Source organism: Necator americanus, chromosome V (assembly GCF_031761385.1).
Source record: "Necator americanus strain Aroian chromosome V, whole genome shotgun sequence".
Classification (NCBI taxonomy): Eukaryota; Metazoa; Nematoda; class Chromadorea; order Rhabditida; family Ancylostomatidae; genus Necator; species Necator americanus.
In genome coordinates this window covers 21,811,878-21,827,408 of record NC_087375.1, presented here as the reverse complement: position 1 = coordinate 21,827,408, position 15,531 = coordinate 21,811,878, and the positions used below count along the sequence as shown (strand labels likewise).

Here is a 15,531-nt window from a genome sequence, read left to right as displayed (position 1 = left end):
GATCAGTAAAGATGGTGTACCAAATACAGTGAGTTTAGTGAGAACTGTCTCCACCAACAATATTTACTTAAATAAGCCTATTAGTGACTTAGCGAGGAAAGAATAGTGCAAAAACCTTGGTTGCAAAAGCTGAATAATGAAATATGAAGGCTGAGGTAAAAGGAGGAAGAAACTCGAAAAAGAAATATAATACTTGAAAATTCAGTTTCTTCTGAGCATGAAGAAAACAGCAGAGGATTGAAAGATGTGCAACATGAAAAACTTGAATTTGGGCGCAGAGGGGAAATAGGAGGCGTGGAAGGATAATTAAAATTATCAGTGAACAATAACCTAAGACGTTTTGACTAATTTGGGGACTCATAAAAGGAGGGAAATGACGTGAGGAAAAAACTGCACAATAAAACAGGAAAGGATTTGTGAGAGAGGCTGGAACTGGAGATAAGGGTTAGTTGATTGTTGGTGTTTGAGCGGAGAAGTCCTGGGTTTTAAGGATGAGATAAAAGTGAAATCAATACTAAATTTACGAGAATAATCCAAACTGATATTGTTCAACTCTTATGTTCTAAAATACTGGGATAGCAGAAGAAGGAGAAATTCAGCGTTCCGTTTTGGCTGGATATTCGTCTACTAAACGATGCAGTTATAGCTGCACATATATTTGCTTTCTATCCTTGATCTTCCTTTAAAAAGTACAAATGGAACAAAAGTAGTGATGGAAGACCCTAGTGCACACTCTCGATGACCGCAAGCGGAAAAAAAAACGAAAATGGAGTATAAAGAGGCCGGATTTGTAAGGATCTGGTTCACTATCGAAGGATGATCTCCGACTCCCGGCGTTGTTGGTCATAAGCCAACACTGGCGCAGGCTACACGGCTAACGTGGAAACGCTTGTTTCTCGTTCCTGAGAAATTAAAGTACCGACGTTTACATCCTTCGCCTTTTCTTCAGGAAAGGAAAGGAAAGGAATCTTTTGCCTGCAATAAATTACCAAAGTCAATTGACAAAAATGTGATATACGAATACAAACACCAACTAGTAATACGTTATGCTTTTTTTTAAAATAATTTCAGTAAAGTTCCATCAGACTCCGTTTTGTGCTGAAATCGTTTTAGACCCCTTTGCTTGTCTGTAATTAGTAGTTGCTTTCCTATAACTTCACATTACTTATTGGGCAGTCTTTAAAAAACTGCTTTTAGCCCAGTCAAATATTCCCACAAACTTTGAAGAAACAAGTTTTAATAACTCATTTTCGGGAACATTTACATCAGCAGTATAATCATCACGATGAAATGGTGTGCGTTGTTATTTTTTCAGAAAGATTTAGATTAAAAGTTTTCGTTTTTTCTTTTTTCAAAAAGCATTTCTGCAACCAAACAATTTATGTGGTAGCGGATTTTTGAAAAATGAAGCTAAATTCTGGTTTTTGTAAAGCCTAGGCCTGGACAATAAACGTTTTCTTTCTCTACACTTGTGGTTATGGATTTGAGTAGAAAAAATGGTGTATAAATTCTTCTTTGAGTCTAAACGCGAAAGGTCACATCTGAAAGACAATGAAAATACAATCGAAATCAATCAACGGGATGCGCATGGTGATTGAGGAGGTGTTCTTCGGTGAGCATCACCGAAGTCGAGGAAAACTCCTGCATATGGAAGTGCCTCTGTTTTCTTCTTCGGACGCAAACAAACTTAGATGTTCGGGTCTTAGAACTTATAATCCTTATACACAACACTTAATAATTTATTCCAATTATTAATAAACAATAATTTCTGGCTTAGTAGTTGTGTACACTTCCTCTAATCATAATTCACCTACTTTATTTTCTACGTACGATTTTTTACAGTCTTCATTGTTCTAAAAGTCGTTTGCTGATATCACATATCGAACATAGTATTTGAGGCAATCGAGCATTTCTTACTTAATGGCATCACACCTCACCCGCTTTTGTAGCTGAGCTCTACATAAGCGTAAAAACTCGTAATAAGTTTGTCGTCTGCTGCCCTCCTTATTGCGATTTCGGCTCTTCTAAGTTGTGGCGTGCTGTTCCAGAAGCTCTGAGTCTGTCTACTTGTATACCTCCAAACACAAATTCTTTCGTTGTTGAGAATACCTCAATGAAAACGAGTTCTTCAACTGCTGAACCGTTGGGGAAGTTATTCCCATCTCCCATGATAGTCCAGCAGATGATAATCAACCTATGAAAGTGAGAAAAAATTTTTGAGTACGGAATGTTTTTTTTGGAAGGTATCCGCAGAAGTATTCAATGTTGTTTTCTACCAGCTATTACGTAGGGTTCAATAATGGCTAGAAGCAAAACATCGTCTACGAATCCAGGCAGCCTACTCCTCACTTAACCTGAGTGGCCATCTCTTTGCACGCGATGAACACAAATGCTGATTGGTTGGAAACCGAAAAGTGGATTACCGAAACGTGGTGAAATTACCTGGCAAAATACCTCGTCACACGTGGTTTGACTTAAAGGCATCACCGCACGAATCTGAGGTGGTGCAGATTTCAGGTGGAGTATTCGTATACGGGATGGGAGACTACGGAAAGGGGGGTGATTCCGTCCACTTCTCCCTAATTGCCGTAAAAAACGGCCCGGAAGATACAGCTTCATTCGTTTTGGCGCACCATTTTGTACAAGAGGTTCGATTGGAGCGCGCCAGTCTTGTGCGGCACCGCATCTTCCGGGCCGTTTTTTACGGCAATTAGGGAGAAATGGACGGAATCACCTCCCTCTCCGTAGTCTCCCATCCTGTATACGAATACTCCACCTGAAATCTGCACCACCTCAGATTCGTGCGGTGATGCCTTTAAGGTGCACCTTACGCGCTTTCACTACATCACTCTTGCAGTGCAAGGAGTTGCCTCGTTGAAAAACTGAAGTCTCTGACGTTTTTGGGACACTGTACGTTTTTGTTGCCATTTTTTGAAAACTGCGTCCCTAATTCAAAGTGCTGCACTTAGACACTTAAATGGAAAGAACAAATCAAGACCCAAGCAAGGTTGTGTTGTAAAGCATGAGTTTGTAGAAATTTCGGAAGAAAAGAAGCAAAAAGAAGAAGAATGCTGATGAATTGGCCGAGATGAAACTTGTCGACGAAAAACCGCTCAGGCGGGAGTGGTCGAAGTGGCTACTTACGAGAGAAAAGCTATGGATCGCGTGAAAACCTGATGATCGGCTGGAGTGTGATTGCGCAGCATCATGAGAAAAAATAGTTGGTCAGATATGGAGGAAGTTGGTTCCGGACCTAGTGGACCGTTTCGGAATCCCTCTATCTCCTTCTTTCCACACCAGTTGTTACAGAGTTTAAAATTGCAAGATTGTGGCATACATTTCATACATCAAATTAGATGCATTCGAATATTGAACCCTCTCGTACACTGGTGCTATGCGTATTCTGACTGTTGCACAGACCACCCAAGCTCTGCTGTATCGAGAAAGATGAACGTGCTGTTTACGGGATTTTTCCTCGTAACCTTCTGTTGCTTCGTTGGGACTTTCTCACGCGCAACGGATTTTACATTTGTTCAAATTTCACCTCGACCTGGACTGGAATTAACAGTTGGAAAAGAAGTAGATCGAATCTGCTGTTCACGATAACACCAACTTAGAGGAGAAGCTGATCGCTCACAGTCTCTACGTCAGAAAAGCCCGTTTCATGATCGAGAACGCGGTCAGCAATCATATTAGCGAAACGGACTCGATAAAGGCTGCTCAACAGCTAGTTGTCGCGATTTAATACTGGTGGGAGCATCAAAGAGGGACGCGATCGGTCTCTGAAGACTAGTCCAAACTAGGTTGCATTCTTACGGCTTCTTGGTGGGATAACTCTGATCAGACTGCTAAGTTTACCACATAAAGAACATCAGTACTTCAGAGTTCTAGCTAAATGTAATTTTAGATCTTCGAGGAAGTGTGAGCATAGTTATCATAGGTGCAGGACCTTTGTATCCCTATTTTCTCATCGTCCTAACGTAGGTTTTTCACATCAGGATAGGGATGGTAGGCTGCGCAGTGACCCCAGACCGCTGCTTTCCTTCTTATCTCCTTTTTCTCCCTTCTCTCACTACATTCCCACGTCTATTGTTGCGCAGATATGTAGATTGTCGAAAAAATTTAAAAAGAAAACTTGAGAATTTCGTGAAAGTGACCATTACAAATTAAAATGGTGTAAATGATGGTGAGATAAGATTTATTCTGCTTCTTCCTTTTTGACGTTTTATGGTCGCTATCGTGTAGTTGAAGGAAAAGCAGCGACTTGAAGCATATTGCATGAAGCCGAAGCATTCTCGTGAACATAAGGAATCCTTCGAAAAGTTACAAAACGGTGGGAAACTAAAATTTCATCTCATTGCCTTTGGCGATCCTCTTCACCCCATTCTACTCAATTTCGAGTGAGAAATCGAAACTTGCAACCTTCCTACGTAGCCGCATTTATCCTTTAACATTATTTGAAGCATTCCTAAAAAGGCAAATATACGTGTGATCCGCATAAATCAGCAAATTCATTCTCTGGTTCATGCGGAACATAATGCAGTTTTTGAAACGGTAAAAGCCAATAGAAGCGATATTTTCACAAGGTGCTACCACTGAAATCCACGACAATTCCGGGAGATGACTATCAGTGCATCGATGAAGTTTTCATCTTTAAACTGCTGACTTAGGTCCAATCCTCATTCCTTGTGCAGTAGGCATCATTAAGTGATATGGAATTTACGGCCTTCCGCAGGGTTTAGAGGAAACTTTAGCTATGAACTTTATGAAGAAGTTGATGTGAAAATACTCTTCCAAATTCCGTTATTTCGTTTAATTGAGCTTACCAATTACCATCTGCTTGTCTGGGGGGCCGCAGCCGGATGCGTCAGTTCAACCAATCGACTATGGTCTCTATGCTTATTGTTTTCAAATCCCATTAATAACGGAATATTCATGACCAGGACACACTATTAAGCGATAATCTGGGGCCGACGGTCGTAGGTGTTCAAATTCTAAGATGTTCCGCAAAGAAGAGAACGCAGCCGTAATGCAGTAGCGTTCACGATGTGTGTGCGGAGATCTGTGCCTGTGGAGCGGGCATGAAACCGCCATTTATCCTCAACACTAGATTGTGGCCCCATTTTAGATTTGATTAGACAGACAAAGTGTACTTTTCGGTTGTAAGTTGAGTTTTTGAACAACATAGCATTATGGTCCCATCTTTGACTTCTGTCCATGTTTGCCTGTCCTTGAAACTTAGCATATTTAATACGTAGCTTTTTATTGATTTGCTTGAGCTGTAGCTAAGATCAGTACTGATCTATATTAACAGCTAACGTTTCGGCGTTATCGCCTTCGTCAGGGCCTGGAAAACTCAAAGCCATCAGTCAGTTATCTTCTCAAGCCCTCATCACGCTACAGAAAGCACTCGAACGATGTCCAGAGTCAAGGTATGTACAACACATATGCCTAGACGGATTGCACTTTTTTTTATTGTTACCTGCACGTGCTGGCTCTGCTTGTGTTCAACTCAATCAGGCACCGGTATCCTGGTAAATGTAGTAGAGAAGTACGTGCAACATAATGAACTTGCATAACGGCTGCGCTCAAAGCGGCGCGGTGGGGCTAGTGGGTGGGATGAGGCCCCAATTTCGTGGCTTGCTGCGCTCATAGGCATCACGCTACAAATCCGGAGTGAGTTTCAGGCGGGTTATGCTTATACGGGGTTGTAAATTGTAGGGAAGAGTGTGATCCCGTCCATTTCTTTCTAATTGCAGTAAAAAAAACGGCCTCAAAGATGCGGCGCGTGCACAGGGCCGGCGCGCTCCAGCAGAACTTGTTGTAGAAAATGGCGCCCCGGGAAGCTCAAAACCGCATCTTCCTGCCCGTTTTTTACTGCGATTAGGAAGAAATGAGCGGGATCCCACACCTTTCTGCAACCTGCGATCCCCTATAGTTTTTGACCATCACAAATTCATATCACGTCAGATTCGCGGGGTGAAGCCTTTAAAGAAACTGCTGAAGATTACAGAAAAGAAGGCTTCTATGACGAACTCCACACGTGCTGCAATCGGATGCGCTGTGAAATCTAAGGATCTTCTCATATCTTCTGCAGACGCCGTTACCTTCTTAATTTTTTTAAATGAAAAATTGGATTCTTTTCAATCTATAATCACAAGTGGTTAAGGCAATGGTTAGATAAAGATGTGCTGCGAAAACATACACCAGAACCGAATACTCTACAAAAAAAGAGATGATATCTTTTCTGTGATGCAGCGCTGGCATTTTGCACTAGGACTTCATAGGACATGCTCTATCGAATACAGATGATGTCTACTACAAATAATTGGACAAAATTATGAGACGCTAATCAAGAGTGGGGGTTAGAAACAGGTCAATCCTCCTTCAACAAAATGATCGACCACATTTCGCACGAGTAAGTTCGTTCAATCCACAGGAGCTAGACTAGAAAACTTTTCCTAACCGCCGTATCCTGAGAACCTTGCACAAAACAACTTACCAACTACCGGGTATTGAAGCAGTGCCTGGGAGCAGAACTGTTTAGTTCCCAAAAAAAACTGCAGAAATTGCCCACTAGCTCTCCAGATTTCTCAGCCGTCGTTGTGAAGTTACCGTTAAAACGTCAAAATCGTATCAAGTAACTTTAGACACACACTTTGTTTGATTATACTGCTCTTCGTGAGATATGGTAAACCAAACTTCAGCTCGAAATCGAGCGTCCCATACCAATGACTTAGCTATCCTTGGAACAATGAAGGTGGTAGAAGACCGTACTCAGAAAGTAAAGCATTTGACTCGTGGTTAAGAAGTATAGACAATTACGACTTTACTTTAGACTTTTAAATGTTCGAGTTTGCGTCTATTAAGTGTTGCGTAAGAGGAAAATTGAGTTCTAAACCACAGAAGATGTGCTTTTGTCCTTGCTGAAGGAAGAGAATGAAGACACTTCCAAATGCAGGGTGACTTCGTTGGTGCTCGCATCTTCAGTCGTGCGCTCGTTCAGGTCGTGCGCACCTTGTTGACTTGTATTGGTTGCATTTTAGTTTTCTTTAGGATTGTTCATGTCAAAATTCAAAGAAGAACATTACAGCATTCTTTTATTCGAACTCATAGTCATATCAATATTATTTTAAAGCAGCAACAACAATATTCACAAGATGTCTACATTCTTCAGAAGCTAATATTCAGAGAAAAAAGTGTTTTATTGTCCGTGTGAGTGATTCAGAAATTGTCTTTATTTTTCAAAAATTCGCTAGATCTTCTGAGGTGATTAACACAAAGAAGTCCTATAAATGAGAAACTAATTAATTTTTTCTGACTAACTAATTTCCTTACTGGGAAATTTGCCGAAAATCGAAGTTCTACTCTTTCGTAATCATACACTAGGAGCAATTTGAGTGAGTTGCTCATTTTTCAAGCCCGACGTCGCTTCCAAATTATTCTTTAGATGTCATCCGTGGTTCTGATTTCATTCATATCCTCAGGCAAGTTCAGCTGCTGCAGTTCCTCACTTGAAAGTGGGTGGTAATCGGCGCCTTCCAGCGAGTACTGTTCAGCAGTAGCGTAGAGTAGAGCGATCTGTACGAAACAAATCCCTTCAGGCTAAATCTACAAATTTTCTCACTAATGAAATCTGGCTCTAAATGGACAGTGGGGATGGCAGAAATACATGAGGAAGTTTGATCTGCTTTTCCACTGCATTTGTGCTGGTCTTGTTCACTTAGTTATAGGCACGATTAGATTAGTGATCAGGGAGTGCATGAAGCAATAGGAGGATAAATTTTGGCCTGAAGTTCAGCTTTGGCTCTGCCGAATAGCAGTGAAAGGAGTGGCTGTACAGAAGCAGTTGGTCCACTTTAGTCTTTCTCGTTGGAGCGATCAGCATTGAATTATACGGCTGAAGCAAAACAAATGGCAAGCGGGCGAGCTTTTTCTACTTTTGACTTTTCGCAGCGGTGGTGAGGCATTAACAGAAACACAACATTTAGCACTGAATTCTGCTTTTCTTCTTCCTTGCAAACTGTGGTCAAACTCGATTCTCTCCTTTTCGAAATCATCAGGTGGAAAAACTGAATGACTGTTTTGGACATATGAAAAGTGAGCGTATTTCGCAGAAAAAAAGTGCTGCGAAGCGCGCTGAGGCTCTTCCGAGCTTTCCTCATTTTCTTGTGCTGTGAGAAGCAGCTTTGTCAACAAACGGAAGATAGAAGTGTTGAAATTGATAATTTTAAAATAAAACGTTGCTTCAACATTTCTTCCTTTCTTACCTTCCCATCTCTGGTTCGTAGTTTACACATTAGATCATCTCGAAAACGGCTTTTGTTTTCCATTTGAGACTGGGCGACCACGGCTTCGAATGAAATATTAAACCGAGACTGTGCAGATTTCTGGAACACTTTGCTGTTTAAATAAAATTACAAGTGTTACTAATGGTAAACACTCCAAGCAGATCTATGAACTTCAAAAAAACTCTTTACAGAAATCATTTTTTTTTCTTGCTACCATCCAGTGTTCCTTTTGAAAGCAGAAATAAAAGTTAATTTTTGTACAAGTGGTCACCACACGATTTTGCAGGCCTTGAAGAGGTTCGTCTGCCTGGCAAAGAGTTTAAGAAAATCATATTCTTCAAAATTCTTCTTATTCCGGTACCAGAGAGTTTAAGAAAATTATATTCTTCAAAATTCTTGTTGTTCTGGTACAGAGAAAAGTAGGAGAAAATGAAATCATTCTCCAACTGTTTAAAGCAAAACCAAATAAATAAAACTCCGTAAACAGGACAAGTTCATTTAATGTTGCTTTGAAAAGTACCTGTAAATCATTGACCGCCATTTGCATATTGCATCCTTTCCATTTCATTATGTTTCTTTCATCGTTCATCGTCTCCAACATAAATGACTCTAACTCTTTGCTACAACAAGGAAATCCTGAAAATTTGTTTTGTCGTTTTTGATTCTAGAATTTTTCTGTTAACCCGACCTTCGACGCTCCTCCAACACCTCGACTGGACATAGGCTGGAGGCATCTGGGCTGCTTGATAAGTCGGTTGCGCAGGGTACGGCTCGAGAGGTTGCGGGTAATTTTGTGGAGCATTGGCGTACTGCTGCTGAGAAATTGCTGATGGCAAATAGCTCGGAGGATTCTCAAAAAGACTGGGAGAGGGGTGTACAAATGACTGAGGTGGCTTGTACGGTGCCTGGGGTGGCTTGTACACTGTCTGGGATGGTTTGTACAGCGGTTGCGAGGGTACGAAAGATGGAGACACCAGTTGCATCGGTTGTTGAAAGATGAAGGTTGGAGGCGCCGGTGCTGGTGGCGGCACGTAAGAAGGCAAAGAAGGAGCAGGATACTGCGTTGCGAACGATGTTTGCAGTTGTGGCGGGGGCGGTGGTTGAAGTTGGTAGCTCTAAAAGAATCCACATTCACGAACGTGAAACCAACTCACTCACTACGCTATAAACGGATCACTACTGGAGCTGCAGCATAGCATCCTCCTCCACCTGTTGCATAGGAACATGGCTGAAAGTAAAAAGTTTAGCATTTTTCGGAAACAGATGACGCTTCAATTTGACCTGTTTTTTCCGATTATGCTCGGTTAGATCCGATATGCCTTTTTCATGCTATTTCAGTGCATTAATCGGATCCAATTAGCGCAAATCAGGTTAGCATTTAGTGCACTGCTAAATAGCCAGTTTCACTTTAGGTTCTCGCGCCTAATTCTAATTGAGATGCATATGGTATGTTTCGGGCGTAAGGACATGGGGAAATTTGTACACAGCCTAGTATCGGCACTTCAGTGCTCAGCACTGAAGTGCCGATACTATATTCATTCATATTCCCACAGAAAGCGTCGGATAGTTTGCAGTTCCTTGGATGTAATGATTTTCTGAGCGAACGAGTAATATAATCCAAATGCGTTAATGTCATGAGAGTAGTTACTGTGGTGATCTCTACAACGGGCGAGAGCAAACGTGCAGTGGGAATTTTCAAACACAACGGTAGGGATTATGAAAACAAACTGAGTAAACGTTTTTAAAAAATCCGCTTCTAACTGCAAAAACTTTGCTCGAATTGTGTGAAGTCAGGTGAACGAGGTAAGGTTGAGAAGAACGCCTACAATTCCTCTCAAAAAACTCCTTAAAATTCTTCTTTTAGGAACTTTTTTCTCTGCTCTGCAAAGGAAAATATTTCTTCATTTGATTTATTTCTTGAATTCAAGAGTTTGACAACGCTCCCACATCTTGCTCTTCTCCTGAAAAATTCCCTTTTTTTCAGTTCTAGGCCGTGAAAGAATGAAAATCTCTAATGGATAGCAAATTGAATTCTGCTACAAAAATACTCTCTTACAGCGTTAAGGAGGTTCCAGCCGTGGTTTGAAAAAATATTTTCCCTTCCGTTCGAAAACCGGATTTTTTTTTAAATCTTTCAGATAGATAGAGCAATCACTGAAGACATAAGCTATGAGGAGATCCTGAAAATATGTCACACTTTCCAAAAAATTTCATTTGGTTCTCAAACAACTTTGACAGTTGGAAACTTGTATTTCAGCTAAGAACGGAGATGATCTGCTTGTGGAAACGTGCAGAATTGTGTTTCTTAATATAGATTCCGAACGGTGTTACTCTACGGCAGAGGCAACAGTTTTGCCCGTTTCCACTTTTATCTATGGTAGTTCTCTTTTTTCACAGTTTAATTGAATCCGGATGTCTTTTTCTCATGTGAGAAAATAAAGTGAAACAAGTGTCTTGTGAAAAAAAAACGTTTAATCGACGGCTTCTGCTCCGGACTGAACACTTCTGTAACCAACGAAGATGATGATTATATATCTAACCAGCGGTGCCTACACGAAATTTCGTGCCGCAGCCTGGTATAGAATCAACGCCTGGCAAGAGGAAGGGCGGTTTACACCAGGAACAGTTTTCGAAGGGTCAAACATGACCTCGAAGAGTTAGAAAAAATTTGTGGTTGAGCATGTGACTGTGACTGTAATCACATTACGAGGCTAAGGTAAAACAAAAAGTCCGAAACAAACTAGAAATAGTGGAATAAAAACTCTAGAAACATTCGGAACACATAATTTCAAAAGTGCTCGTAAGGTGCAAACTTTTTTTCACTTTTTTCAGATTCTTTTCCCGTTTGAATCAGTCTCGTTGTTTTGGGTGAGATATTGTAGGACTCAAAAGATATGAAATTTTAGTAACTAAATCGAGGCTTGGAGCATGATCAAACGAAGAGCGAGGACGGCAAAACTTGATTATTAGAAATTTTTATTTACACATGAACAGAAGTACTCTAGACATTAGAGCGTAATACGTGGAGACGTTAAAACGAACCTGTTGAATACTAAACGTCCCAAATACAATAGTCGGACAAGCGAGCAGTAATAATGAGAATGACTGCATCTCCGCCCAAGGTAGGCGCACTTCACTGCAATGGATAAATTTGCCGGCGATTAAAAAGAGCTGCGCGGATCGCAGCGTGAAAACTGAATTGGTCGCACGAAATGCGCCTGATGCGTTTGACCACTCGAACCGACGAAACGCTTGTCACTTAAGTGGAATTTTCAAACTTTATATTCATGAAAAAAGACATCTCGCGACATAATCGCACACACATTTGCACTCCAACGTCAAAGGAATGTTAGGATACAAAGTGAGCGAATAGAAGTTTACAACTGTTCTTTTGGAAGTTGCATGGGAAATCTTCGTAAAGAAAAAAGGTTTCCATAGAAATATCCAAAACGACGACCAACACAGACATAGTGACTACTGTGGAACCTATAAAACCACATTAAGATCACATCATTAAGATTAAGTAATTTTGCATCTCAGTTCCAATTGCGGTGCAGAGCTACCGTACAGCTAGAGATATGGAAGTCTCAACAGATGCACCGTTTCCAACCAAACTTCTCACGCAGACGTATTGGGACTGGGTGCATATTATAGGTCACCTGCGTGGAGCACTGATCCGTTCACTGATGTCGTCAATCTTATTGATGTAAATACACTTTTGCTCCAAACACAGCGAAACCTTGCCACTCCTAGCTTTTATTTGTGGTGAAAATGAGCGAAAACATCGAATTTGTTGACCTATTAAAACCTTTCTTGTATCGTTTTGGGCGTAACGAAGCGTAACGTATCCGTATTTTCGCACACTCTTATTATGGATGCGGAAGCAGTTTTGCTGAAATATTTAAGTATTTGTTTAATTTAATCATTTATGTCTGTAGCGAGCAGCATTGCGAAAGCGAAAGTGCTGCTCGCTACAGAAATAAATAATTAAATTAGTTACTGCGCCATAATCTCCTTCCTAACATCATCGTGCTATGTAATAACGGGTTTGTTCTGCAATGCGTATATATGTGTGTAAGTGTTTGTGTGTGTGTATGTGGGTGGGTGGGAGTAGCGGAATTCCAGAAAGCCTGAGACGGGTCCAACGGCGTCAAGGAGGAGCGCCGGCGCCGGATAATTCTTATAGTGAGGTGAGGAGGGTTTCACGCCGTCGAATTGGCGTTACCGTGCCAATAACCGTTATAATGGCGTGGGAGGGGTCCCATGGCGTCGAATTGGTGCGCCGGCAGCAGAGCGCCATGAAATGGGGTGGACGGGTCCTATGGCATCTAACTCAACGCAGCTAGCATCGCCAGAAAACGGCAAAGTGACCTAGACGCGTTCCACGGTGTCGAATTGAGATGCCGTGATGCGGTAGTTCCGCGTAATAAGTCTAAGTGAACTTGTCAACAAGTAAACGAAACGTTATTGACCATTTTATGGCCGTGAAAGCTGCTGTGTTGCGTCTCACCTCTATCTATTCCTCACACGCCCACTTCTCTGCACGTTTCCTCAGTCGAGTTGGTCAGACTCTTCATTGATAAACAAAGGAAACAAAAAACTTGGAAACACGAATGCAAACGGCTGCTCAATTAGACGCTGACAGTTTAGTCTTATCTTTATCAGCGTGATGATGACGTTTATGTCACTCCATGTTAGTGCCTGTGTTAATGTTAATCCGAGCTAATCGTTGTGGAGGAGAAGAAAATTCATGCTTGCAATTATGTTTCCAAATTGTTACGGTATCGAAGGAATATATATAGGTCTAAAATCAAGCTTCTCTCTCCAAATGTAGTGCTGACGCCTTTCGAAATAAAGCCATGAATTAAATCCATGAATTAAAGAATTAAATCACGACTTCAATTCGCCATCAATTCAAGGATTATTAAATTTAAAAAAAAATAAAAGAAGTGTCGTTAAAAATACAGATTTAATTTTACCGAAAATGCCACTACTTTCAACTTCTACTGATGAATAAAGGCGGACGACGCTTGGACCACAAGTAGTCCAATGTCCAGCGTGTGTGAAGAGGATCGTAACGATCGGTCGTATCCAAAGTAGCAGCCCCAATATCCTCTACAGATGACATGCCAGGTAAGAGCTGTCTCTTTGCACACAGATGTGAAATCGTAGAAATAACTCTTTCAATAAGAGATCTTTCGATTCGTATCAAGTGAATAAACTGCTCTACATAGTCAATCACTTATCATTGGTTCCAAAATTTCATAAGCTGTTTGATTTTGCTTTGGCTTGATGTAGGCTAGTTGGTAAGAGCATCCGCTGCGAGTGCACGTCCGATCGGTCGACGTTTCGAAACCGCATCGCACCCAAGCAAGCGTTTCTTCCCTCAGAGGTCGATAAACTGGTATCAGACCTGTCTTAGAAGATAAAAACACTTGCTGCACCCGCAAGTCGTTATATAGACTAGACGCGTAAACTTCAAACGATTCTGAATTGAAGCGAATGCACTGGCACATCTCAAGCGAATTGATTAACGGCAGACACTCTATCCTTTTTCTTTTATCCAGTGAAGGAATTTCGACGAAAAGCACTCTGATAGATTGCTCTCTCAGACAATTACTTGCATTCATAAGTCGAAAGAGTCGAAATGAGTTCGAATTCAAAAAGGACTTAGTAGAATCTGCGACAGATGTCGTGGAATAAACGAATACACACTGACTGAAAATAAGTCTGAAGGCGGGTTGTTGATAACGTTTAGGCATCACTGCGCTAATATCTGATCCGCGTATGAGAAAATTCAAGGTCGCCCAGAAGTGAGCAGATTCGCAAAACGAATCTCGTTTTTAAACCTTCATCATCGCGCGTAGATTGGCGTAGAATGTGGAATTGCCTGCATCAAAAAGAACTACTTACTACAAATAGCATAGGAAACAGCAGAATTTTCTCACTGCCGCCTTCTTAAATAAATGACAGCCGTGTTGAAATCTCTCAAACTTGTCCACTTCAGCGAATGAAGCGCAAAGAGCACTACGGAGCGTGTTGTCTTCTTTTTTGAATAAACGCCATAAATAGAAAAAAAAGATGCTTCAGCATCTTTCTTTCCTCTTTATATAATCATCGGACCGGTTTCCCGCGCTACAGTATATATCTGATCATATTTTCACTGATATTCTGTATTGGGGTAGTAGGATGATTTCAGAGCAGTTCCGCATACAACGTTCATTTTAACGTTGATATGCGCAGTTGTGAGGCTTCTTTTTTTTTTTCTTCTGCTCGTTCCATCGTTCCGCCCATTTTGCATGTTTACAGGCTCAAGGCTCGTCTGGAGTTCGTTCTTTTCGGAACAGGGCTATCGAACGCCTCCTTTCTTGCTAATGTTTCTTGTAATTTTGGTGACATACTGTCCGTTGTAAACTGAGTGAACAAAATCGAAATCCAGTAAGTGCCAATCAACGGAGCGAACCACAATCATTTGCACGATTTCAAATTCACTTTTCAAATCTGCTGCGACATTTAACTGTTACTGTCAACCACAAATCCTTTTGTTTTCTGTCCTTTTCTCGATCCTTTCCCATTACGCAACTTTTGTATTTAGCGATATTTAACACATGTCAGTTCTCGCATTCCAATGTTTTCAGTAGACTCTCACCTCTTTCACCAACCAAATCAAAGTAATTCCATACCTATCCTTGCTACTATTCTCTTCTAGATTTCAAGCACTGCCTCAGCTTTTCCTTTCGAAAAAGGCCATCTTCCCACTTAGACAAAATGTCAGGTGTTGAATTGTATTTTATATGAACTATGTTGTTAGCATCTGCACATCCAAAACCAACTAAAATTCAGAGGGTAACTGGGCAAATAATCAATATACAATTTATTGTATTTCTTCACAACAACTGTACAAATAAATACATGAATGAGATCAAAGGATTAAAAGCGAAATTGTGAAAATAGTCACCCATAATTTTAGGATGGCGATCGATAAGAAAAGAACTTCATCTGATCAACAGATCCACCAGCTGCAACTTATGATGATAGTAATACATGCAAATACGAGACCCTATGCATTAAAGTACAATTATATGAGACTCGTAGTTGTCTGTTTCGATGTTTCATACAATCGATTGATTTGATTATATGAAACATCGAAACAGCCAACTACGAGTCTCGAGTAATTCTACAGATTGTGATCTTCTAGTTCTGTTTTTTCATTATTATTCCTCAGTTCTGATCACATCTG

General features: G+C 40.8%; 1 protein-coding gene across 2 annotated transcripts; it reads right to left on the bottom strand.

The window, feature by feature from the left end:
• Positions 1–7,446: 7,446 nt before the first annotated feature.
• RB195_014792 (uncharacterized protein) lies at positions 7,447–11,402 on the bottom strand (the record flags this gene model as incomplete). 2 transcript variants are annotated; one of them, XM_064205202.1, is made up of 5 exons in its annotated part: positions 7,447–7,581; positions 8,812–8,927; positions 8,980–9,406; positions 9,469–9,519; positions 11,334–11,402. In XM_064205202.1, 5 exons carry the CDS (start codon positions 11,400–11,402, stop codon positions 7,447–7,449), a joined length of 798 nt encoding a protein of 265 aa, XP_064061082.1. The 2 variants fall into 2 exon arrangements, with proteins under 2 accessions (XP_064061082.1, XP_064061083.1); XM_064205201.1 differs by lacking the exon at positions 9,469–9,519 and adding an exon at positions 8,271–8,390.
• Between the last annotated feature and the right edge of the window lie 4,129 nt (positions 11,403–15,531).